At 45.0% G+C, this 26,388-nt stretch overlaps 1 protein-coding gene across 3 annotated transcripts in view; it reads right to left on the reverse strand.

The window, feature by feature from the left end:
• Window positions 1–2,133: 2,133 nt before the first annotated feature.
• CLGN (calmegin) overlaps window positions 2,134–26,388 on the reverse strand; it is an 89,078-nt gene continuing 64,823 nt past the window's right edge. Inside the window, exons 11-16 of one of the 3 annotated variants that reach the window (XM_073341180.2) lie at window positions 18,249–18,464; window positions 16,779–16,898; window positions 16,407–16,548; window positions 13,152–13,229; window positions 4,459–4,574; window positions 2,134–3,175 (exon numbers count right to left, since the gene is read on the reverse strand). In XM_073341180.2, the coding sequence (XP_073197281.1) occupies window positions 3,095–3,175; window positions 4,459–4,574; window positions 13,152–13,229; window positions 16,407–16,548; window positions 16,779–16,898; window positions 18,249–18,464 (753 nt within the window). In that variant the 3' untranslated portion in view covers window positions 2,134–3,094. The remainder of the gene's footprint in view (window positions 3,176–4,458; window positions 4,575–13,151; window positions 13,230–16,406; window positions 16,549–16,778; window positions 16,899–18,248; window positions 18,465–26,388) is intronic. The other 2 variants (XM_073341181.2, XM_073341182.2) reach the window with 2 other exon arrangements.

Genomic DNA, 26,388 nt, shown 5'->3' on the forward strand with positions numbered 1-26,388 from the left:
TTGGGCATCTAAAAACCACACTAATAGAGAACCTAGTCAAAACTGAAGAGTGGAAACCAAGAAAGCCCTTAAAAAATCCCTTTTTAATAATTCAGAAACATTACACTTTTAAATAAAGTATATTTTTGGAGGTTTGTGCACCCTGTCTAGGTTCTTAAGCTACAGACTTGAACACTACGTAAGTCAACTCAGGGCTAGTGTACACTAGAAGCGCTACAGTGAGGCAGCTGTGCCACTGTAGTGCGTCTGGTGAAGACACTCTGTGCCAACAGGAGAGCACTTTCCCGTCCAAGCAGTAGCTATGCTGGTGGGAGAAGCTCTCCCACTGACATAGCACTATCCACACCAGTGTTTAGGTTCCTGTAACTTATGTTGCTCAGGGGAGCGGCTTTTCCAGAGAAGCCTAACCCTGCTTTTACAACTTTGAAACAGCTACATCTCTCTCTTCCACATGGTTAATCTCTAGATCGGGCCTTGGAACACTGGTTACCTCAAAAGGAATAAAAATTGAGGAAAGGGGGTGTGAAGTCTCTGCACGGGAGGGGAAACCTTTTCCCTCCTCCTCTCTGTAGCCTCCCTGTTGCCGTGGAAAACCTGGCTTTCCCCAGTGATTCTGTCCTTGAACAGATATGGAAGCTGTGGGAATGGGGATCCCATGCTCAGGAAGAGGCTATTAAGACTTATCACCTCTTTTCTGGCTCCCAGTCTTAGTGAGGTAGGCTTACTTTCTCTCTGCTCAACCAGCTCAGCATGGATGAGACTTTCCCCTGCTGAGCCAGTTCAATATGGATCTTGGCTGCACACAAGCTAGAAACTTCACCTTTACCCCAGACAAATGCCTCATGGACAAGACGGTCAAGCAATGGGGATAGTTACTGTCCTCTTACTTCCCCTTGCTGTTTTCCATTTCTGTGGGTGGGGGATAATGGGAGAAAGAAGGTCAGGGAAGGAAGAGAAAAAGATGCTGCTCCATAAAACCTCCTCAGAAATCCACAATAATGTTTTGAAGGAAGTAGTGTTTTAGAGGATGTGGTGGGGCGGTCAACCTGCCATGCCTTGAAGGGCTTAAAACAGTTTAAGAGAGGGCTGTAGCCAGAGGAAAGCTAGGCTGATTAGGGGGAAGTAGCCATAGGTGGGGCCCTATAAGAGGGCTGTTAGCCAGGACAGTGGCTGACAGACAGACTCTCTCTAGCTACATAGAGAGGAGGACCTGGTTGCCTGGGAAGCTGAGGAGGGTACCTAGAGCAGAGCAGTGCTAGGGAAGGGCAGAGGGAGCTGGGAAGCTCCAGCCCAGCAGAGCCCCAGACTGCAGGCTAAGGTAAAGGCCCATGAAAGGGTACTAAGGCTGCAGAGAAGCAGCCCAGACCTAGACAGAGGCAGCTGGTCTGACCGCCATTGCCGATGATGAGTGGTACAGACTGCAGTCTGCCCCAGGGAGCGGGGCCTAGATGATGACTGACAGTAGCAGCCATTGAGGCAAGGGAGGGATGGGGGGTTGTGGGCTCCCCTGAGAAAGGAGACCCAGACTGAAGGGGTAATGCCTCAGGGCAGAACCCTAATCTAGAAGGGCACCCAGGGTCCGGGAGGAGCACAGAGCCAGCGGCAGGCAAGACTCCGACCGGCAGAGGGCGCTCCTGGCTGAAAAGAGCCAATTCCCTGAACAACCTGCAGGACATGCCACAGCGGCGAGTCGTCGCCCCATTACAGAGGAATAAACAACACCACAAAGAAAATGAGAAACTTAGTTTAAAATCTTAAATCCTGTGAAAGGCTTTGCTATAAAAAAAGAGCTAGAATCTGACATCCATTCAGGTTTGGAAGCAAAGTGAGTAGATTTTTTTTTTTAAACAGCAAAGATGAACTGCTGGAATAGTGAAGGGGGTGGTAGTGTAAGACAGAGTGCCTGACTCATTGCTTTATGGTCAAAAATTCTAGAAGGAATTCTGCCAAACTCAGTCTAGAAAGCCAAGATCCCACAACTGAGAATTCTGGCATAAATTCTCTTTGGCAAAAGACAAAATTCAATAAATTAAATAATTTCAGAAAACCCTGCTTTTAAAGACCTTTGTGGTATCTCCAGTGATTACAACTACATTTTGATTGATTTTTTTAAGTATAAGATAGAAGCAAACAAGTTTCTCTTGCAGTATGCTGTTTATTTAGATCCTAGTGTAATTAAAAGTGTCCAGCTACTTACGACTATAATAAAAACTCAACCCTTAAATTCTTATCTGTAAGACTAGTAAATTTCATGTTAAACATAAGAGATTATATTAAATATTTTATTTTCAAGGGGCAATGTACACTTAGCAAATATTTTGTCAACCAGCATTAGGCCATTGTGGCTTGAAACATGAGAACTATAAAAGTTTGAAAAAGTCACCTGTACACAATTTTACTTCAAGTAGAGGTGAAGTCTCTGCATTCAAATGTAAAACATGCTATACTATCTATTAACCAGTGTTTCTATGAATGATACATTGTCAAATAAATTACTGTAACAAATGCCTAAAGTGAACATGTGACCACAAACATAACATTATAAAGGTAGATCATTTACAATAAAATGTGTTGCTAGCACTGAATATTTATCATACAAAAACAACTATTATATTTAGCTCTGCACAGAAAAAAAAATGACTGGCCATTTCTTTAGGGCTGTGAACTACTAGAGATGCTATATTCCACTTCAGGTGAAGTGGAAGCAGCTGATTTGTGCTAAAGCTGCAAAAATACTATCATTGCATTTACTAGTCATGTTTTAAAAAATGTTTAGAGCCTAAATGACGGTCAACCAATATTAACTAATTTCTAAGAATATTAATCTTTTAAATCAGATAATCAAATTGCCATTTTACTTTTATTCTAAATTCAAAATACCATCTAACTCTTCACAGATTTTTTTTTTTTTTTTTGAGGAAATTGCTAAGTTTGGGAATATCAAAGAGGCTGGACATGGAAGCAGGAGGCTATGTAGTGATAAGTCCAGTCTTTTTTTTTTTTTAAGTCTCAGTAATTTGCATGCTGTCAGGCACACCAAAATAGCACACCAAGTTTCTATAATCAGGAACTAAAAATACTAATTGGAAATTACTCAGTCCTTTCGTACTCTTCTTTTGCGTACTGATTTCATTGGACCATCTCCAGACCCTGTGCTTTCATCAGCTTCTTTCATCTGGAATAGAAGATTTTGGTTTAACTTCTTCAAATCGGCAATTTAAATTTAATTATGGCAATAATGAGAGGTATTTTCCTTATCCCAATCATATTGACTATGGATAAAATACTGCAACTCTTGGCAAGTGTTACAAAATGCACAATGGTAAAGTCCCTTTCCTCAGCTTTAAATCTTTATTTCCTGTCCTATAAACAGGATATAAAAGATGAGTATACACTGAAGTTTTTTCCTCAAATCTTTCTTTCTTTTCTTGCCTAATTTACTCAGTAGTATCCAAAGAAACAACTTAATTTGCAGAGTCATGAATGCAGTGACTTCCCCTCCACCCCCCTGGCTTAAAGTACAGTCTCCACTTATTCTACCCACCATTTCTTTCTTTGGAGATTTTAGGTACTCCACAGCTGCATTACTCAGTGAGACAAAGTAAGCAGCATGAGACTGGCCAAAACAGATGTCTGACTTATGTTTCTTAATTTGAAAACAGATAATTACCGTATCAGAAGTCCTCCCAGGAGGAAACTCCTGTATCGGCCAATGTATTGCAACCCTACTTCCCTGTTACACCCAATTGCAGGCCTGTCATTTTAATTTAAAGTTCCTGAGCGATAGCACTGTCTTGGCAATGACAATCAACTATGTGAGAAATCTGTGAATTAGATATTAACAGCTAGTCATAATTATAAAATTGCTTGCATATCCTAGTAATAACTAGATAAGATATGCAGGCTGCTTCCGAACACATCATCATTTACAAAACTGCTGGATGTAGCAGGGGAAGCTGTAACCACAGATTTTACAAGCCTATACAATTCTAATGTCTGAAATAATAAAATACATTATTAAACTAATATAAATAGAGAAAACATTTAAATTAGTACATGGGTGGGGGTCTGGTTTTTACATAAGAATGGCCATACTGGGTCAGATCAAGGGTCCATCCAGCCCAGTAACCTGTCTGCTGACAGTGGCCAATGCCAGGTGCCCCAGAGGGAGTGAACCTAACAGGTAATGATCAAGTGATCTCTCTCCTGCCATCCATCTCCACCCTCTGACAAACAGAGGCTAGGGACACCATTCCTTACCCATCCTGGCTAATAGCCATTAATGGACTTAGCCTCCATGAATTTATCCATTTCTCTTTTATGGATAAATTGGAGGGGGAGAGAAGAATGTGGTCACTATATTCCCTGTAAAACATATTTCTGTGAAACAATCAAATTCCTGCTTTTTCCCCACTGTGCTTATTTCCAAATCTTATTTGCAGTTCTAGAGTAGCTTACCTCATCCTCGGAACCACATTTATTTGATTGGTCACCTTCTTCTTCCTGATTTCCTTCTGCAGCTTCATTCTCCTCTTCATCATTTTTATCTTCACCTTCACCCTCACCTTCACCTTCTAGAGCAGAGATTAACACAATGACTCAGTAGATGGACTATTTTATGCAAAGATAAGTGAGAAAACCAAATACACTGCTAAAGCAAAATATAAACAAAACAGACAATTTCAAATTTTAACACGGACCATTTTATATGCAACTGTTCAAACTAACAAACCCCTGATACCAGGGGTAGAGATTTCTTAACATCAACTAGTATAAGATCCACTGTCAAAGTTTAGTACCCAATTTTGACAATTTCAACCTAGCCTCTTTTTATGCCAGCAATTCATGTATTTAGACATTCAAGCAACATTTACTGCAACTGCAAACAACTGTTGACACAAAAAGGAGAAATCTACTCCTTAATCTCCAACTATTTTAGCAAATGGAATTTCAGTCCAAAACAGAGATTCGATGGTTCATGAGACAGACAATGGAATTATGGGCTTTTATACACAGTATCATTAAACAGTTACCACCCATACTTGATGGGTTTCCCAAACCCTCTATTCCGGCCTTCAAATAACCTCAAACTCATAATCACAAGCAAGCTTCCACCAGACCAGGGCACACCAACACAAAGCAGCAGCAGACCTTGTCGTAACAGATGCAAAACCTGCAGACATACCTCCACTGCAACGATGATCAATGCCCCCCACAACACACCTTTCAAGATCGATAGGGCCTACTCATTCTTATCACATATGGTGTACATCCAGTGCACAAATGCGCCAACTACAGTTATGTGGGTGAAAAAGACAGTTATCTTTTCCATAACTGGTGTTCGAGATGTGTTGCTCGTGTCTATTCCACAATAGATGTACACGCTCGCCACGTGCACCGGTGCTGGAAGTTTTTCCCCTAGCAGTACCCATAGGGGGGAGCGCCCCCCGAGACCCCTGGAGTGGCATCTGCCTGGCACGGTATAAGGGGAGCTGTGCACTCCCCCAATCCTCAGTTCCTTCTTGCCAGACAACTCCGACAGAGTTCGCCTGGCCGAAGTGATTGCAACCAGGAAGGCCACCTTCCACAAGAGGTGAGACCAGGAGCACATGGCCTGTGGTTCAAACGGGGACCCCGTGAGATGAGCCAACACCAGGTTTAGGTCCCACTGCGGGACTGGGGGTCTAGAATACGGAAAAAGACAGTCCAAACCCCTAAGGAACCGGCCAGTCATAGCATGGGAAAATACCGTGTGCCCTTGCACCGGCAGATGGAAGGCCGATATGGCTGCCAAGTGCACCTTGATTGATGAGGGCACCAGGCCTTGGGCCCTCAGGTGGAGGAGGTAATCAAGGACAAGCTGGATCAGGGCGGTCACCAGGGAGACACCCTGGACTGCCTGTCACGGAGTCCCTGGGCGATGCTCTGGAACTGCTCCCCATGAAGCCAGTCAGGACTCTGGGGCAGTGGCCTTTCTGTGAGCAGCCTGTCTTCAGGACACACAGCTCATACAGCTTCCACCTTCCTGGGTCTGACCTCGGAGCATTCAGCATCCTCTGCCCCTCCGTGCGCTTCCCACAGCGAGTCCGCTCAGCCAGAGGGTCCTGCACCCCAACTTCGCAGTCAGATGTGACTCTCAGCCAGCCCGTAAAACAGAGGTTTATTAGATGACAGGAACATGGTCTAAAACAGAGCTTGCAGGTGCCGAGAACAGGACCCCTCAGCTGAGTCCATTTTGGGGGGCAGTGAGCCAGACAACCACGTCTGCCCTTTACTCCATGTCCCAGCCAGCCCCAAACTGAAACTCCCTCCAGCCCCTCCTCCTCTGGGCTTTGTTCCTTTCCGGGGCCAGGAGGTCACCGGATTTCTTTGTTCTCCAACCCTTTAGCTCTCACCTGGCAGGGGGGAAGGGCCCAGGCCATCAGTGGCCAGGAAACAGGGTGTCGGCCATTCTCTGTGTCCAGACTCCTGCACACACATGCCCTCTAGGGCTCTGCAATGATCATACACCCTTATCGCACCACCTAGATACTTAAGAACTTCATAGGGGAAACTGAGGCACCCCCACACTATTCAGAGGAAATATTAAGAACAGTCCCACTTCGTCACACTGCCACCCAGCTAGAAAACTGGGACCACTTTGCCAAATAAGCATGGCGAGTAGAGGGCAGTATACTTTCGAGGAGGATGCGCTGAACCTGCTCTGAGCACGTCCTTTCCTCTCCACCTAACCACTGAGCAGCCATGCCGCGAGGTGAAGAGCTGCTAGGTTGGGGTGGAGGCAGTGGCCCTGGTCCTGAGAAAGCAGGTCCGGGCAGAGCGGCAACGGCCACGGCGGATCTACCGCCAGACCTGTGAGGGTCCTGTACCAAAGCTGCCTGGGCCACGCCGGGGCAATCAGGAGGACCCGGGCCTTGTCCGTCTTTATCTTCTCCAGGACCCTGCTGATTAGAGAGAATGGGGGGAAAGGCGTAGAGAAGCTGGCCTGACCAAGACAGGAGAAAGGCATTGGAGATAGCACCCCTCCCCAGGCCCCTCCAGAGCAGAACCAGGCACATCACCGGTTCTGCCAAGTCACGAACAGGTCCACCTGAGGAGTTTCCCACATTCGGAAGAGCTGGTGGGCCACTTCTGGGTGGAGGAACCACTCGTGGTGCGAGGAAAAGTCCCTGCTCAAGCGATCCGCCCTCTTGTTCTGGGTGCCCAGTAGGTAGAAGGCCTTCAGGTGGATGTTGTGGGCTATACAGAAGTCCCACAGCCTAAGGGCTTCACGGCAGAGGATTGGGCCCCGCCTTGCCCGTTGATATAGAACATTGAGGCCATGTTGTCCGTGAGGACCCTGACTACCTTGCCTTCCAGGTGCGAGCTGAAGGCCATACCCGCCAGCCGCACCGCCCTGAGCTCCTTGACGTTTATATGCAAGGTCAGATCTCGAGCCAACCACAAGCCTTGGGTCTGAAAGTTCCCCACATGGGCCCCCCAGCCCAGGTCTGACACATCGGACACCAGCTCCAAAGACGGGGCCCTGTCCCTGAACGGGACCCCTTGGAGCATGTTGTTTGGGGTGGACCACTACCACTGGGAGGTGATCAGAGTCTGGCAGGGTGAGGACCTTGTCCATACTGTCTGTAGCCTGGGAGAACTTCAAGGCCAACCAGAGCAGGAGGAGCCTCATCCTGAGTCTGGCGTAACGGACCACGTATGTGCACACCGACATGTGACCCAAGAGTTGTAGGCAAACTGGCTGTTGTCACCGGGAACCTTGTGACCGAGTCGATGAGACCTTTCAGGGTCTCGAATCTGTCTGGGGGGAGAGATGCCCTGGCCGACACTGCATCCAGGAGTGCCCCAATAAACTCTATGAGTTGGACCGGGACTAACGTGGACTTGGTGTTGTTTACCAACAGGCCCAAGGTGGTGCATGTGGACAGGAGGAGCGCCACGTGATCCCTCACCTGCAATCAAGAGGTGCCCTTGACAAGCCAATCATCCAGATAGGGAAATATCTGGACCCCCCGCCATCTGAGGTAGGCCGCTACCATTGACATGCATTTTGCAAACACCCTGGGGGCAGTTGACAGACCAAACAGGAGGACCGTGAATTGGTAAGGATTCTGTCCCACCCGAAACAGAGGAAGTGCCTGTGCCACTCGAATATGTGGATGTGGAAGTACGCGTCCTGTAGATTGAGGGCAGCATACCAGTCCTCAGGATCCAGGGAGGGGATGATGGAGGCCAGGGAGACCATGTGGAACTTGAGCTTCAGCATGTACTGGTCAGACTTCAAAGGTCCACGATGGGCCTGAGCTCCCCTTTGGTCTTCAGGATAAGGAAATAACAGGAGTAACACCCCTTGCCCATGAACTCCTCAGGCACCACCTCTATCGCTCCTAGTCCTAGGAGCCACCCCACCTCTTGCTCGAGCAGAGCTTTGTGCGAGGGGTCCCCCAAGGGAGGTGGGGGGAGGACGTAAACTGGAGGGCATAACCCCGGGAGATGGTGTTGAGGACCCATCGGTCCGAGGTTAGCCGCAACCATTCTGGGAGGAAAGCACACAACCGGTTGGAGAAGGGAAGCTTTATTGGGGGTGGATCCCTGATGAGGACTGGTGGGGTGCCCCTGAGCGTCCCGTCAAAAACACCTTTTCCCCACCTGCTTGCCCTTGGAGGACTCAGGCTAGGGGGCAGGCCAAAACTGCCTCGGAGGGCGTCTCTTATAGTCCCACTGCTTCTTATGGGCGGCCTCATACTTCGGGAGGGCGGCCTGGGCAGGAGTCTGCTGTGGCTTGAACTTTAGGCATCTATGTCCTGGCTCTGGCAAAACCTGAGTCTGGAGGGTCATGCGGGAGTCTTTCATGCCATGGAGCCTTGTATCTGTTTCCTCCACAAACAGAGCTTTCCCGTCAAACGGGAGATCCTGCATGGAAGACTGCGCCTCACTGGACAGCCCAGAGAGCAGGAGCGATGATGGCTGTGTCTGCAGCATCCGAGGCTGCCTGCAGGGATGCCCTAGTGGCCGTTGCCCCTTCCTCCACTAGCACCTTGAACTCCTTCCTATTGCGCTCCTGGAGGGAGTCCTCAAACTTGGGCAGGGAGCCCCACAGATTAAATTTGTACCTGCCCAGGAGAGCCTGATGGTTTGCCACTTGTAACTGGAAGCTCGAAGATGAATAAACTTTCCTTCCAAAAGGGTCCAGTCTCAGAGTCTTTGTTCTTTGGGTCAGGGCTGGATGACCCTGCCTTTCCCTGTGGTTGACCGACTTGATCACCAGGGAGTTGGGCACCAGGTGGGTATACATGTCCCTTAGCGGGTACAAAGTACTTGCATTCTGCCTTTTTCTTGAGGACAAGCGGTGCCGCGAGTCCCAGCCGGACGGAATCCGCCAGACAGTCTGGTCGGCACTGAGGGCGATCCACCTACACTCTGCCCTGAGCGATTGCTGGGCGGTGATCGACGTCGGGAACATTCCCTCAACCGAGACTGGTACCAGGCTGGAGGCGACTGCAGAGATCTCAGCGGCGGCTTGCCTCTGGTGCACAGGACTGACATCGGTGGACATAATGTCCCGGGCTGCCTGGAGGGCTTCAGGCATGGACGGCATCTGGAGAGCCCTGTTCCGAAGGGGCTGGGCTTCTCCACTCAACGTGAGTCAGAGGCCTGGAGCCCGGTGGGGATCGAGGACTGCCTGACATGGTCCTAACCTCTGTCCCAGACTTCCCTCCGTGCCACTGCAAAAAGGGAGTCTTCCTGGCCCTCTTGGCATGCCCCGTGGATGGGAAGCGGTGCCGACTGGTCGATGGCACTGGAGGGTCACCACGTACCGACGCTGCGGTGCCACATACTGGTTCGGAGCGGCATGCCAGGGTCGGGGTCAGTGCTGACTCCATCAAGATGGTCTGGAGCCCAATGTCCCTTTCTCTTTTGGTCTGAGGCTTAAACGACTTGCAAATCTTGCACCTTTCGCTGATATGGGTTTCTCCCACGCAGCACAAACAGTCTGCGTGCAGGTCACTTCTTGGCATAAAACGAGTACAAGAGCCGCACAACTTAAACCCTGGGGCACGGGGCATGCCCCGGCCCAGGCTCACTGACGAACTAAACTACCTACAGGTACTAACGCTGAATGAACAAGCAGTTCTGGGGATGAGCTACAGCTGGAACAGAGCAGTTCCAACACACCTTCACTGGCAGCAAGAAGGAACTGCGGGTGGGGGGAGCACGCAGCTTCCCATATACCATGCCAGGCAGGCGCCACTCCAGGGGTCGTGGGTGACGCTCCCCCCTACAGGTACTGCTAGAGGAAAAACTTCGGTCACTGGTGCACATGGCAAGCATGCACACCTATTGTGGAATACACATGAGCAATCACCCGAAGAAGAATAAGACGATTACTATACTCTCAAATTAACTCACACAGAAAAATGATAAAAAAAAGTAACTACCATCACCCTTGGGCAAACACACTTCACAAAATTATCACTCTGTATCTGACCTCTCAGTCCTCATTCTCAAAGGAAACCTGCAGAACACCTCCAAAAGATGGGCCTGGGAAATAAAATTGGTACGTCTTCTAGATATAGACTATAATGTGGATAGAAAGCTGGCTAGATCGGGCTTAAAGGGTAGTGATCAATGGCTCCATGTCTAGTTGGCAGCTGGTATCAAGTGGAGTGCCCCAAGGGTCGGTCCTGGGGCCGGTTTTGTTCAATATCTTCATTAATGATCTGGAGATGGCATGGGCTGCACCCTCAGTAAATTTGCAGAGGACACTGAACTGGGAGGAGTGGTAGATATGCTGGAGGGTAGGGATAGGATACAGAGGGACCTAGACAAATTAGAGGATTGGGCCAAAAGAAATCTGATGAGGTTCAACAAGGACAAGTGCAGAGTCCTGCACTTAGGACGGAAGAATCCCATGCACCGCTACAGACTATGGTCCGAATGGCTAGGCAGCAGTTCTGCAGAAAAGGACCTAGGGGTTACAGTGGATGAGATGCTGGATATGAGTCAACAGTGTGCCCTTGTTGCCAAGAAGGCTAACGGAATTTTGGGATGTATTTGTAGGAGCATTGCCACAATCGAGGGATGTGATCATTCCCCTCTATTCGACATTGGTGAGGCCTCATCTGGAGTACTGTGTCCAGTTTTGGGCCCCACACTACAAGAAGGATGTGGAAAATTTGGAAAGCGTCCAGCGGAGGGCAACAAAAATTATTAGGGGACTGGAACACATGATTTATGAGGAGAAACTGAGGGAACTGGGATTGTTTAGTCTGCAGAAGAGAAGAATGAGTGGGGATTTGATAGCTGCTTTCAACTACCTGAATGGGGGTTCCAAAGAGGATGGATCTAGACTGTTCTCAGTGGTAGCAGATGACAGAACAAGGAGTAATAGACTCAAGTTGCAGTCAGGGAGGTGTAGGTTGGATATTAGGAAAAATTTTTTCACTAGGAGAGTGGTGAAGCACTGGAGTGCGTTACCTAAGGAGGTGGTGGAATCTCCTTCCTTAGAGGTTTTTAAGGTCAGGCTTGACAGTTTAGTTTAGGTCCCTTCCAACCCTGATATTCTATGATATCAAAAATCATGGACTCAGACACTGGATTTATGGCTCATTACAACAATCTGTAACCCACTAACCTTCTTTTGTTCCTATGAGTGCAGAGGATTAATTGTCCACTTGACCTGGAATGGTCTCTTGACACACACATTAACTCCTTATGCTTAACAATCTGTCGTTCTACCTTGTATTTAGCGGTGACACTCTGAATACCTCTACCAGCTCTGTGTAAACTCAAAAGCTTGTCTCTCTGACCAACAGAAATCAGTCCAATAAAAGACATTACCTCACCCATTTTGTATCTCTAATATCCTGGGACCAACACAGCTACAACATTGCAATCAACATTAGTAATCAAAATATAGTTCTTAGTGACAGACATTCAGGTCAGAAAAAATATTAACTGGCACTTGGTGGTAGTCTCAACAGAGGTGCCATGAACTGAATGGGCACGGACACTTAAAATCATCTTATTCTCTCTGGACTGATCTACAGTAGGAAATTTGGACACAATTCGCTACCAGTTCAACTCCAGTGGTGGAAATAGTAATGTTAACAGGTACTAAGTGTTTTTATTCAGAGCAAGGAAAGATGACATGGTGGTAGAAACACCCGATCCGTCTGCACCATAATCTCTACCAGTGCTACCAACAATAGAGACAATACCAATAGAAAACAACATTTCCTAGTTTTCCTGGTATAGATGCAGGCGTAGAGATGTTGACTTAAAAAAATAGCTATATAACGGTCAGGATAGTGTGGCAAAACACCAGTGTTGACATTCTGTCAAAAATACTTCAGTTTTTAGTGCTGTCAATCCAGCACTCTGCAGAAGCACTAGCATCACTTAAAAATAATAGAAAAAAACCAAAAGTAGCAACTGCCAGAAACTGAATAAACAGGACAATGTACTATTTGTTACTGATTACCTAATAAATAAGGATCTAATTGTTCCCTAAAAGCTGCACATGCACCTTATCCTCCATGGCAGAGTTGCCTCCTTTCCCTGGATACCTCTTTAGGGGTCAGGAGCTCCATGCAGAGGAATGAGGGCAAACCAGGGGATGTGTGGCCAAAACAAGTTATCACCACCCACTGGCCCCACAGAAACATCTCATTAAAGTAACAAAAGAGCAAATCACAAAGCTGAGGAGCCCCTTTAGAGATAACGTCCTGTCAGCAGCCACACACACCCTTAAACTGAGGAGGTCTACTTCAAACGCTTCTGCAGTTCACAATTGTGTTGTCTTGCATGGAGGGGCAGGAAATTTCTCCCATAGGCAGATCCCAAGAGATTTAGGACTTCATAGGTCAAATCAACATCATACTCTCTACCCAGAAACAAAGAGGCAGATATTGACTCTGCAGATGTGACAGCTGTGGTCAAGATCAGAAGTAAAAAACTAGTAGTAAATTATATTATGGTTGCAGATTCCATATGAAGTAGTCTGGTAGAAAACCTTTTACATCTCTGCATGGGAGTTGCTGCCCATCAGCATGAAGTATTAACATCAGCAAGAAGGTGTAGGAAGAGAAGGAAGGAGTAGAGGCCATTTCCAAGCCCTGTCCCAGGTTATTTCCCTTTCTCAGTACCTGAGGGAGGATCCTTCCTTCCTTTCTTCTTTTTCTCCTTTATCATCTCTTTTTCCTTCTCCTCAATTTGTCTTCTTTCTGTAGGAAAGACAGAATCAGGGAAAAGCAAAAGCCACGTGCTCCACGCTTTCAGGCATGAAGAGGCAAAAGAATGATGTAAAGGGAACAAAACCTTCTCTTAGGTATGAGAGCTTGATTAATAGGTTTTTTGCCTGCTTCTTCCTGGTAAGTGGAATCATAAGTTTCATGTAAAGAACAGGGAAAAGGAGAGATGTATGACAAAGCCTTTATTTTTTCCTGTCAGAAAGCACAGAAGTTGTCTAAAGACCTTTAAATAGACTGCATGTCTAGAAATTAAAAAAAGACTTTTCTTTAGTATGTGTTTAGTTACTACTGGGATTTTAGGCTTTAACACTGGATCCAATGAGTCTCCTTGGTGTAACAGTACTGACCGTAAACAGCCATTCCAAAGACAAAATTCTTAAACAAGTTAATCAAAGAAGTTTTGTGATTCAAGTTAGTTTTTCTTTGCAGTTGGTGCCACATGTATTACACTTTCAGTCCAAAATCTACTTTGATAATGCTAGTCATCTATCAGAAAAAGATCCATCTTTTAATAATGTTTCAGTAATATTTTGAACCTCCTCAGAATAAAACCAGAAAAAATCTTGAATGGCATTCTGAGTATCTGAGTTGTACAGCTTGATTCAGTGCATAAGGATTAATGCAGATTTAAGAATTAAGACTGTTTACCACTAAATTAATCTCCTTTCTGCTGAAGGGAAACATCACACTACAACGCGCTGAAAATCCTGGAAGTTTAATAGATAGAGATTATTTTTACAGTATGAAATCTGTAGTCTGAGAAATATGATTATTTTACTTGTATCTTTAAATTAAGTTTCATCATCATGATATTACGTATGAAGTCACATCTCATGAGTTTAACTATGTAGGACAGGCCTGAACTGGGCTGCTGTGAATGTACTTAGGAGGGGAGTCATTTCTATGGACTTGCAGGGCAGTTGGCCATTCCCATAGGATTACTAGCAGAGATCACATGATGGAGCGGGGGCTATCAGTGTTCAGCTCACTCTTCCTGCTCTAGTCTTAGAAAAAGCAATGCGGGCGGAGTATGATTAGTGAGCTCTGTACTGGTCTGCTTAAATCCCTGATATGCAGTGTAGTTGTAGCCATGTCGGTCTCAGGATATTAGAGAGACTAGGTGGATGAGGTTACATCTTTTATTGGACCAATTTCTATTGGTGACAGAGACATGCTTTCAAGCTCTGTCTCTCTCGCTCACCAACAGCAGTTGGTTCAATAAAATATTACCTCACCCACCTTGTTTCTCTAAATTCCTGGTGGCATTTTGAGATGCTGGCAGGCTGAACTATTCTCCTCTAGGACAGGAATAGACAGGGGAAAAAGAAAAGAATGAGATGAAGGAAGGAGATGATCAGTGGAAATGTGAAAAGAATAAAGTAGGGAAGTGAACATTGCAGTGAAAAACGTACAAATTTAAAAAATCAGACTGAAGGAAACAGATATGGAAAGAGATAAAGGAAAAGGAAAGAAGAATAAAAAGCAAGAGATGCACTAAAATTTATTTAATAAAAACAATGCAAAATGCCCAGTAGGCCCAAAGTGCCGGTGGTTCATAGGAAAAAGGTGGGTGCCCAGAGAAACTCTTACTAAGAGGGAGCCCACACACAAATGCAGCATCACCTGAACTGGATGGAAAGAACCTGTAACTCAGGAATCCTAGACTGCTATGCTGATAGCAGTGAAGTAGGCTCCAGTAGCCCCTGATTTCCAAGATGAACTCCATTAGGATACAGTAAAGTGAAGCACGCAATGGAGAAGCAAGGGAGGCTTCTTTATTCAAGGGCAAAGAATATGACAGTGAATGGGCCAAAATAAGAGGAAGAATAGAAAGAATGCCAGAGGGTCTGGACTGGAGATTAATGCTTATGACAACAGTATAGGTGGCATGGAGACAGTTAATGCGTCTGATGCTGAGGTATAGCCACAGACTGTACCGAATCACTAACACAACCAAAAGCTATCAATATTGAAGCATCCATCTTATGCAGGGGTGGCCAATGGTAAGGCATTTGACACTGAGGTCAATCACTAATGCCAGAAAACACTGGCATCCAGAGGGTACAGACACTAGTGTAGACGCAATTTGACAATCACTTGCCTCTTGACTGTTACTTCCTTAGTAAGGAGAGAAAAGAGTAATACTGAGAGAACGTCTTTGGAAGGCTTAGTCTTCCGAACAAACTTGACAGACGTCAAGACCGTGTTCAAGGAAGGAGCTGACCCCTCTTCTTATATACAACTTTGGGTGAGAGGAATGGTACTGTGAAGTGAAAAGGTATCAGAATGGTTTGCTAACACTCTCCCTATTGAATCCAGTGGCATGGGATGTTTTAGCTAAGTCCGAGTGCCAAAGTGTTTCAAGGCCTGATGATCTACTGGTTTCTGACTCGGCAGAATGAGACTGAGATCTGTGCAGGCTTCCAAGGCAGTTCAGTGCCAGCAGACGACACCCTCATAAAAAGTGAAGTTTAAGGCAGCTCTCCAGAATTGTGTGTGCGTGACAACAATTTGCACATAGAATAGTTAGGAAAAAGCTTCTCCAAGGGAGGAGAAACACCACATTCATTTAGCGATGATGGACGAAGCGTCATAGGAGAAGCATAGCTTAAAGCCACAGATTTGCCTATGGTCATCTTAGATCTGAAATGGTGTGGGAACATCTCAATAGCATCTTAAGAGACCAAATATCCAGAAGAGGTATAAAGCCTAACATTATACACAACTAACTAAATATAAATATTAGAAGCATTAAAAACTCTCTCGTAAAGGAAGTTGATTGATGAAAGATCAAAAGACCCTGTAGCATTCCTGCTTTTTGCCTTGGTTGATCAGAAGGAACCGCAGGGCAGTTGGGACTGTGCACTTTGCTCGAGGGTGGAGAAAAGAATGGCATAAGGGCAGAGGCAAGGTGTGCATACAGCCCCAGCAGACACAGCTATTCAAAAAGGTCAAAGAAGATACATAGAGTAGACTCCAGGCCGGCAATGTTCAAAGAATTACTTATACTAATGGAACATTGGTTTTTCTCCAGTCCTGTTACTCTCCAGTAGCTGGTTTTAACAACTGGCATTAATCTGCCTGGAAAAACAGTCTATAGCTATTTGAATTTTGACATGTCTACAACCACAATTTGTTTGCTCAGCTTACCCTCTTCAGCAATATCTTCATTTTCTTTTTCTTCTTCCAATTCTGCTTCATCATCTATCTCCCCTCTCTCTTGTTCTAGTTCTCCCTTTGTAACTGGCTTACAGACATCATTTTTTTTGTAGTCAATGTCTTCTTCTATTTTCTATAACAAATTAATCATTTACATTTTTAAACAGATATCTAACATTTATTTTCTAATTTGGGGGGATTTTGTAAAGGCATATAATTAAAACTAAGATTTAAGATAAAACCCAACTGATTTTATTTGTAAGTGATTTTTCAATTACGTAAATGTATTGCTGCTAGAGGGCATTAAGGTCAAACAAATTATTATCATAAAAAAGGTGAAAATAAAATCAATTTTTCTTTTACCTTGGCTGGCCAGCAGAAGAGTACACCCAACCCTACTGGCAGTGCTAAAGTCAAGATGTAAAGAACCCAAAGCCATGGACGGTCTTCTGCAGCAGTCACCAACTGACTAAACATACCAGGCTGCAGAAAGAAAAGAACGAATCACTATATTGAATAAAGTGATGTAGCATTTATATAGCTCATTGCATTTTTCAAAGTACTGTAAAGACATTTGGTAATCTTTAACATCCTGCAAAAGGCTTCTCTTTTGGGAATTTAGGGGTTTTTTTTCATTTTCTTTACCAGCTATAATGTTGCAAGCACACACACTCTCTCTCTAAAGGGCAAGAATATTGTTTATTGAATATTAAGCGACAAAATTTTGTAAACTTGCACCATTAGAGATCTGCAGGTGTAAGAAAACAGCAGCCACACACATCCAGAATACATAGTCATGAGTGGGATAGGCCTGGGAGCCCAAGCACTGAGAGCACAGGCCAGGAATCTACCATTTGAGCAATAGGAGAACTCTTAGGACTCATCTACACTGCAGGGTAATATGCTCTATGGAGGTGTGGTTTTGTGCATAAATTGGTCTGTGTAGACCCTACTGGTACAAGCTAAAGGTTCCCTAGTGCCCTTAACATAGTACTGTTTCAAAACAGCATTACGTTAAAGCACACCAGCAGGGTATATGAGGACCAATTAATGGAAAACATGTTAGTGCGCTTTAGAAATCATACCTTTGTAGAATGCATTACCCCACCATGTAGACAAGCTCTTAGCAATAAAAGGCTTTGTAGTTGCTGGGCACAGCCATTAGAGAGAGTTATGATCACATACAATAGGCCAGAGTAGCATGTGCACATCTTGTGACATAAGCCGGAGCTGTGTGCACACATGATTTCAAAGGTGCTGGCTGTCTCCAGGGAGTGCACATAAAGATGGATATGCACATGAGGACAGGGTAAGGGACATGGATTTGATAACTGATGCACACTGTATTTTCAGAGTTGTATAGTGTGTACTCAGAGTGACTTAAAGGTCTTAAATTTGCTTGACAGTAGATTTGCTACATGTCCAGTATCCTTAGTCATTGATCCATTCCTAGAGAGATTACGTATTTAGAGTGAGTATACTATCAAGGCTTTGAGCCTAAAGATCCTACTCTTACTTACCAAGGAGTATTGAAATCTAGGGGTGAAATCTGGCACCACTTGAGTAAATAAGAGCTTTGTCATCGACTTCAGAGAGATAAGGATTTCACGCATATGTAAGCCAAGTGCTTCAAAAGGCTTACATTTGAGAAGTGCATAGATTTGGAAAAAGCTAAGCAGTCAAACTAGAAAGATTTAGCACATTTCTCAGAACTGTTATCCACTTTGAATAAAAAGTAATCAAATCAATATACTATCTATATTAACAGTAAAATCTTCTAACAGCATATTTCCCCACTTATTTTGGCTACTATAGTTATGGTAAATACTATACCTCATTAGCACTAGCTACCAATTTCTTCAAGCCCCAGCCATCTGCAGCCCATTGATCTGCCACTTCCTTTTCTGAACAGATGATAAAATTATCAAAGTAGATATCAGGGGTCATAGACCACAGCTCTAAACCAACAGCACTGACAGCAGTCATTTCAAATGGGTGAAGATCCTCAAAATAATCTGGGTTAGGGATTTTTTGAGGACTCCAGATACCCTGTAAAAAGAAAAAAGTCGTTAGAGAGATGCTACTAAAAACATAAGCAGTGAAGCACTTAAAAAAAAAAAAAAGCCAAACATATGCCAGTTAGAAAGGAAGGGGAAGTTACTTACCCTTCAGAGAAGCAAAATTAAAATGTATCTTGCAGTAGTCTCACTCTTGCATGTTACTTCCCTAGAACATGATAGACTGACCACCTCTAAGTCTTTAAAATTTTTGCTCCCTAAGGGTTGTGCTAGTGGTTGGTAGTGCAAGGCACCTGCATCCCTCATGCTACTTGTGGGCTCATCAGTGATTTGACGCCACTGCCCTTGGAATCCTTCAGTCAACTGTTCATGGCCAATTATAAAAATTAAAATTTGATTATAAAAACTGGAGATAAACAGCAAGACCAATAGGCTTTACATCTTAAATCCTAAAGTAATCAGCACCTCAAACAGTTATCTCAGGAGAGGTGAACACACAAATCCTCAAAAATGAGGTCTTCAGAGAAGCAGGATTACAAGTTAAGAAAAAACCCAAGTACTCTCCTTCTCCTAACCCTTGTTCTTAAAGATACATTGCATATGTTCATTACACTGTGGATGTGTGTGCATCTTGTGTACCACTGAGTTTTCCCAATTGGTGACCACCAGATTTGTTCCCAAACTGAGAATATAAAGGGCAAGCTGCTCAGTCCATCCATCCTTCATTTCCTTTGCATGATGATCATGATAATAGACTTTAATGCATTAGGGAAGGATGGTGGGTCGCGTAATGTAATCACGCAACATATTCTTGAAGAACCTTTAGTTATAAGAAGGCGAGTAACTTTCTTTTTCGAGTGCTTACATAACTCCATGACATTGTAGGCGACTTCCAAGTCACTACCAATGGAGATAGGGCCAGAAGTCCCATCAAAAGGCCTGTAGGACCACTTTTCTCCATTTGGATCTTCCCTCGATGCAGCTGTAACTGCAAGGTGTCTAGCAAAAGTGTGGACCAAGGACCACATTGCTCATTTGAAGATGTTCACAATAGGGACAATTCCCACAAATGCTGTGGAGGCAATATCCACTCTGGTTGGATGCACTGACAAATTCTCAGGAGGTATGATACCTTTGGCAGCACAGCACATGATTATGCGGCTGGTAATCCGTTTAGAGAGTCGTCATGGTCTAACAGAGTGACCCCACCTTTATGCTGAATAGGTTATGAAAAGCTGGGAAGAAACCCAAAAGGGATTTGTTTTGTCTAGGTTAGGACAAGGCAACGACGCAGCACACATCTGAAGTGTGCAGCTATTGTTCATCCTTGTGAACATGTGGTTTTGCAAAAAAGACTGGAAAGTGCATAGACTGATGTAGGTGAAATCAGATACCACCTTGGAAAGAAACTTGGTGTATAGCCTAAGATGCACCTCGTCCTCATAGAATACAGTGTATGGGGAATACATTACCAGCGTGTGACGTTCCCATGTGGTGTTATCTGGACCGGTGATCTGCTAGGTCACTCCAATCCTTGACTCTGGGAGCCAGCCTTACCCTGCTCTGCTGTGAGAACCCACACTCGTGGGATGTTCATGCACAGCCTCTAGCATGTAAGCTGCTCCTTGGATTGCGCAACCAAATGACACTAGCCAATATCTCCGGTCCCAGACGCAACTCTAGGAACCTCTGTCTTGCAGTGTCCAGTTATGCCCGCTGGATGCTGCAAGCTTATACGAGTTTGTCAATTTAACAAAGAAATTGATATGCACCAGGCTTGTTATCCCTAGGGGAGTCTCTGACTCGCTTTAAACCAAATGCACTGCTTCAGGTAGAACAAACAAACAGATTTATTAACTACAAAGACAGATTTTAAGTGATTATAAGTCAGAGCATAAGAAGTCAGATTTGGTCAAATGAAATAAAAGCAAAACGCATTCTAAGCTGACCTTAACACTTCAATGCCCTTACAAACTTAGATGCTTCTCACCACACACTGGCTGGTTGCTCTTCAGCCAGGCTCTCCCCTTTGATCTGTGCTTCAGTCGCTTGGTGTCTGTAGATGTAGGTGGAAGAGAGAGAGGAAAGAGCATGACAAACGTCTCTCCCTTTTATCATGTCCTTTCTTCCCTCTTGGCTTTGCCCCCTCCCCCCTTTCAGAGTCTGGTGAGCATTATCTCATCACAGTCCCAAACTGACCAAAGGAAGGGGGGTGACTCCCTCAAGAGTCCAACAGATCCTTTGTTGTTGCCTGAGCCAGTGTCCTTTGTTCCTGTGAGGCTGGGCTGGGCTTGTCCCATACATGCCCTGATGATGTGTGAACTGCCCCTCTGCTTCTGGAGAGTTTTTGCCAGGGCTTTCTTTAAGCCATGAGGAAACATTTTCAGCCTCATAACTATATGCATGAAATTACAACCTATAATATTACTAAAAACAGCAATTACTATAACATTATTATAACAACAATGCTCAGTATGTCATGAGCCTTTTGAAGACACCCGACATGACAAACTTTGCATTAGATACCACACAATCATTTTATAAGGATGAAGATGGGGGTATAGGGTGTTCCCATGAGGTACAGAACATCACATAGGGAATGCAGTTACTCAACCGTTCTAGCAGTAGTGATGGTCACGAAGAATGGCACTTTTGCGGAGAGGTGTAATAATCAGGAGGTTAAGGGCTCAAACAGAAGACCCTTAAGAGCAGACTGCACTAAATTCAAGTCCCAAGGAGAAGGTGGATTTCTGATAGAAATAGATAGGCTCTTCCCATCTTTTTAGGAATCTGGTTGTCAAAGGACTAGTGAAAACACTCCTACGTTGTATACAAAAGGTGAAAAGCTGAAATTGTAGCTCGGTGCACCTTAATGGAATTGAAAGCTAGACCCAACTTTGAGATGTAGAAGATAGTCCAAAATATTTTGACTTGTGTAGGAGACTCACTGTGACTAGCTGCCCAAATGGAGAAACACTTCCACTTACTAAGGTAAGTAACTAATATGGAATGTTGCCTGCCCTGCTATTAAGCAGGATGTTCTTAACTGCCACTGAATAACGTGCCTCCTCTGTATTTAACCACTGATGAACTATGCCGTGAAATGTAGCACCCAAGGATTTGGGTGCAATACTCGCCTGTGATTTGGGGATGTCAACTCTGATTTGTGGAAGTAGTAAGGGTTCTGCACAGGTCCAATACTATAGTTGTCTCAGCCAGTCTGGAGCTAAGAGGATCATTTTACTTTGTTCTTGCTTCAGCTTGATAATAACTCTAGGAATGGATTGGCATTGGCTGTACACATACAAGCTGGCCCTTGCCCTACAGGAAAAAGAAAGTGTCTGAGATGGACCTGGGACTGTGACCCATTCTTCAACAAAGCTAGGCACATTTCCTGTTCTGCCAAGTTGCAAACAAATCCGCTGCTGGAAATCCTCCTATTCAAAACACTGATCCTTGAATGCCTTTGTTGAGAGGCTATTCATGATCCAGGCTGAAGGATCTGCCAGACCAGTTTGAACTCCTGGCAGGGTAAGATGCCTTAAGAGTTATCGAGTTCCATATGCAGAAATGCCACAGCCTGACTGCCTCCTGACACAGACTGACACCCAGCACCCCCTTGTTTCTTCCCATAAAATACTGCGGTGATGTTGTCAGGGAGCACCTATATGGTCCTGCCCTGAATGCATGGCAGGATCTGTTGATGTGCTCGGAATATTGCACATGGCTCAAGAACATTTACATGTAACCTAGCCTTGTGAGTGGTGCACAAGCTCTGAGCCTGATCATCATCCAAATGACCTCCTTACCTTGTGACTGAAGCGTCCATTACCAAAGTCTGATGGGAGAGATGGACACAAAGGAAATTCTCTGTATACATTGCCCTGACTCCTCCACCAATTTAGACACAGACCCCGACTGAGATGCATACTAGTTTGTCCACAACATGAACCTGGGGGTGGTAGACTCACTTGAGCCATGCCTGCATTTCCTGGAGGTGCAACCTGGCGTGAGGGGTTGCATATGTACAAACAGCCATCTAACTTAGGATCCTCATGCAATTCCGCACTGTGGTTCATGGCTGATCCTTGAACCATGCACAGAGGTCATGTTTTGTCTTGGCAGTGGCTGAGTCTAGGACTACCCCAATGAACTCTATTTTTGGAAAAGTGACATGATTTGACTTCTCTGTTTATTTTCACACCCAAGCTACTGAACAAATGGAGAGTCCAACAAATACTGGTCTCTACCCGATGACTGGAGTGACCTTGTGCCAGTTAATTGTCCAGGTAGGGATACATGTGGACATCCTCATTGTGGAGATAAGTGCCTGGCAGTGGTGACAGTCTGATAAAAGCCTTGGTGCTGATGATAGTCTGAAAGGTAGAACAGTGAACTGGTAATGATCTCCTACTACCATGAACCTCAGGAACCTGCTAGGATGGATTGCCACATGGAAGTAGGCATCCTGTAAGCCAAAGGCAGCATCTTAGTCTCCCAGATCTAAAGAAGGGATAACAGAAGCTAGGAAAACTATATGGAACAACTTTAAACTTTTTGATATATCTGTTTTGGTTCTGAAGTTCTGGAATGGGTCCAAGAACCCCTCTGGCTTTGGGTATTAGGAAACATTGGGAGTAAAAACGTCAACCCAATGTGGAAGAGGCACTTCCTCTATGGCTCCCAAAGAATGCAGAATCAGCACTTTTTAATCTTAGCACAGACTCATGAGATGGGTCCCTGAAAAAGGAAGTGGAAAGGGGGAATGGAAAGAAACTATAGGGTACATTCTGATGCCATTCTGCTTAGCACCCACTTGTCTGTGGAGATGCTCTGCCATACATTTAGGAAATGGGATAACCTGTTCCCAAAGGAAGAGAAGAAAGCCAGAGTGCGCCAAGCTGGTAAGCATGCTGTGTTTGACAAAAACGTCAAACAGGCTGCTTTGAGGCTTGTGGTTGCCTGAATGAAGTGACCCAGGAGGTAGAAGGCAGAGGCCACCTCCTTTTCTTTTTGTCTAAATGGTCGGACAGCCTGTAGGGGTAGAATTGCGGTCTTGGATAGAACAGAGGATGATATTTTGTCCTCTTTGTAGCCAGCGTGTAACAGACCTAGGAACTTCAAAACTGTTCTAGTCTTTTAATGTGTGTAAAGCCTCTCCAGTCTTAGAGGTGAAAACCAGCACAGCCCTCAAGAGGAAAGTCTTCAATAACCTGTTGTACTTCAGCAGGAATCCTAGACACCTGCGAACATGAGGATCATTGCAAAGTTACTGCTGTTACCATAACTCTTGCCACAGAATCTGGTGCATCTAAGGAAGCTTGCAGAGCTGATCAAGAAACCAGATAGCCTTCCACCAAGGAGGTCTGGAACTATTCCCTAGAGCTTTCAGGCAATTTATTTACAAAATGAGATAGACTCCCAATTTCAATAGTCATTCCAAGTCAAAAGGACCTTGTGGTTGGCAGTGCACAGCTATAATCCCACAATTCAATAGATCTCTCTCCCAGAAACCTCTAGCTTTTCTGCATCCTTTTCTTTGGGGGTAACCTTAACTTGATCTTGAGGGTGCCTTTCATTCACAGGGGCCTATACCAATGAAGGGAGCAGGGTGTGAACACAATTGCTTGAACCTTTAGGATGGAATCTGGTATTTGCACTCCATGCGCTTAGCCACTGGTGGAGGAGATATGGGGATCTGCCACAGTGACTTGATTGGCTGCATTATTGCCTAATTTATAAGAAGTTCTACCTTCTCTGCAGTTGTTGGGTGCTAAGTCTATAAACATGTGAAGATTCTCCTCCACCAGAATACTAAGAAATATAACCATCTTTTCCAGCAGCTCTTGGTAGAATTTATAATCATCCAGTACGTGGGAGAAAGCTTCCAGTATGACAGCTTCATCTGGTGATGATGAATTCAGAGGAGACAAGGCAGAACCTTCTTGAGGTTGATCTTGCACTGCTGGGGCAGACTGCTGTTCCAAGGCAGGTTGGGGAAAGTCCATCAACTTTGTGTCCAGAGGCTATTTGGTAGTGACTATTCGTAGTCTCTCAGTACTGGACAGGGAAGCCTCTGTCCTGGGCAATCTGCTTCCATGAAGAAACAAGTGTTGGTCTGGATGATGGAAGCATCCTTCAAGACATCCAAAATGGCCAGTGAGAGGGCTGTTATGGTACCAGAAGCTAGTTGTACATAGACCAAGCTTCTCAATCGCTGGAGCGCCTCAAGGCAGAGTATATTCTGTGAAAGCAGGAACAGGTTCCAGAAGAGGCCCTGGACTCTCTAAAATGAGAGACTTGGGAACCCACTTCCAACTCTGATGAGGAGTAATAGTACTCTGAAGGCAAAGGCAGAGCATTACCAGGAGGAGTCCTCAGAGACCAAGACAGGATCTGTGTTGAGACTGAGGTCACCGGAAGCAGCAAAAGATTCCTGACTATCAGTACTGTGTGATGAGATGGAGTCAGTACAAGGGGTCTAGACATAGTTTCTGGGGAGGCTGATAAACGTGATACCAGATAGGTCCATAACAGACCCTATTATCAGTGCTGATAAGCATGGCACATGCCACAGTGCTGGTACACAATCTTCATCCTGAATCACTGGTGAATGACAGTAACAAAAGGGCACAATAGGTTCCTTACAGCTGCAAAGGCCTCTGGCATTTTCAGCACGGAAAATGATGGTTGCCCTGCTGTAATCTGCAATGGCAGATCTACCGCCGTCACTGATGAACTAGTGGCCTTGATGGTCCCAGGGTGGATATCAGAGTCAATGGCTCATCTCTGTGTCACTGTGAGACAGTGCCGGGGAGCAGCAAGCTGAAAGGCATACTTTATCTTCAGTATGAGTAGGCTTCTTTTGCAGAGGAGGACTTTGAAGAAATCAATGCCATCTTCTTATGCTTCAGAGGCTGGGAGGGGTCCAACCTCTTATATCCCAAAGAGGACGGCCCCAGGGATGGGGATCTCCTATTGCCTCTGTCCATTGGCAAGACCAGGGGAGAACTCGCAGAAGGAGAGGTCAATGAGCTCCCTCGTGCCAACTGAGGGGGTTCCAAATGCAGATAATGAACAGCCTCCATGAGAATACATTTAAGATGCTCTTCTCCTGTTTCTTCTTTGTTTCTGCATTTGAAGCCACGGCAGATAGGACACCCGTCTCTAACATGACCCTCACCCAAGCACTTTAAACAGCAATTTGCAGGTCATTATCAAGCATTGTCTTCCAACAGCCAGAGCAGGGCTTAAAACCACAGGAGCTTGGCAAAGGCTCCTCCGGTATCAGGCAAAGCCTGGAGGCTTGCTGGATCAAAGTAATAACAAATGAAAACAAAAAGAAAAGCTGAAGAAAGGTGTCCAAATGATGAAGCAACAAGTACCACTAGATAACATGAGCTAACTACAACTATAAGGAACTTTGTTCATAGAGGAATGAAGATGTAGGAGAGTGAATTTGTGTGGGGGGGTGGAGGGTGAGAAAACCTGGATTTGTGCTGGAAATCACTTTAGATAAGCTATTACCAGCAGGACAGTGGGGTGGGAATAGGTATTGTTTCATATTCTCTGTGTATATATAAAGCCTGCTGCAGTTTCCACGATATGCATCTGAAGAAGTGAGCTGTAGCTCACGAAAGCTTATGCTCTAATAAATTGGTTAGTCTCTAAGGTGCCACAAGTCCTCCTTTTCTTTTTGCGAATACAGACTAACACGGCTGTTACTCTGAAACCTGTCATTATGCAAGGCACTGCATTTAGCCGTATGGAGTGGAAATCTATCAACTGCATGAAAAAACTTGTACAGATACAGACAGACATCATCTTCCTTTCCAAATGCAAACAGATGGACATCGTACCAAAAGGACTGAAGGTAAAAAATCCATTACAATCTACATACCACACAGACTATGCTGACAGCTTATGCCACACGCTCTCAAAGAAACTGCGGAATC

Source organism: Lepidochelys kempii, chromosome 4, assembly GCF_965140285.1.
Source record: "Lepidochelys kempii isolate rLepKem1 chromosome 4, rLepKem1.hap1, whole genome shotgun sequence".
Taxonomy (NCBI): Eukaryota; Metazoa; Chordata; order Testudines; family Cheloniidae; genus Lepidochelys; species Lepidochelys kempii.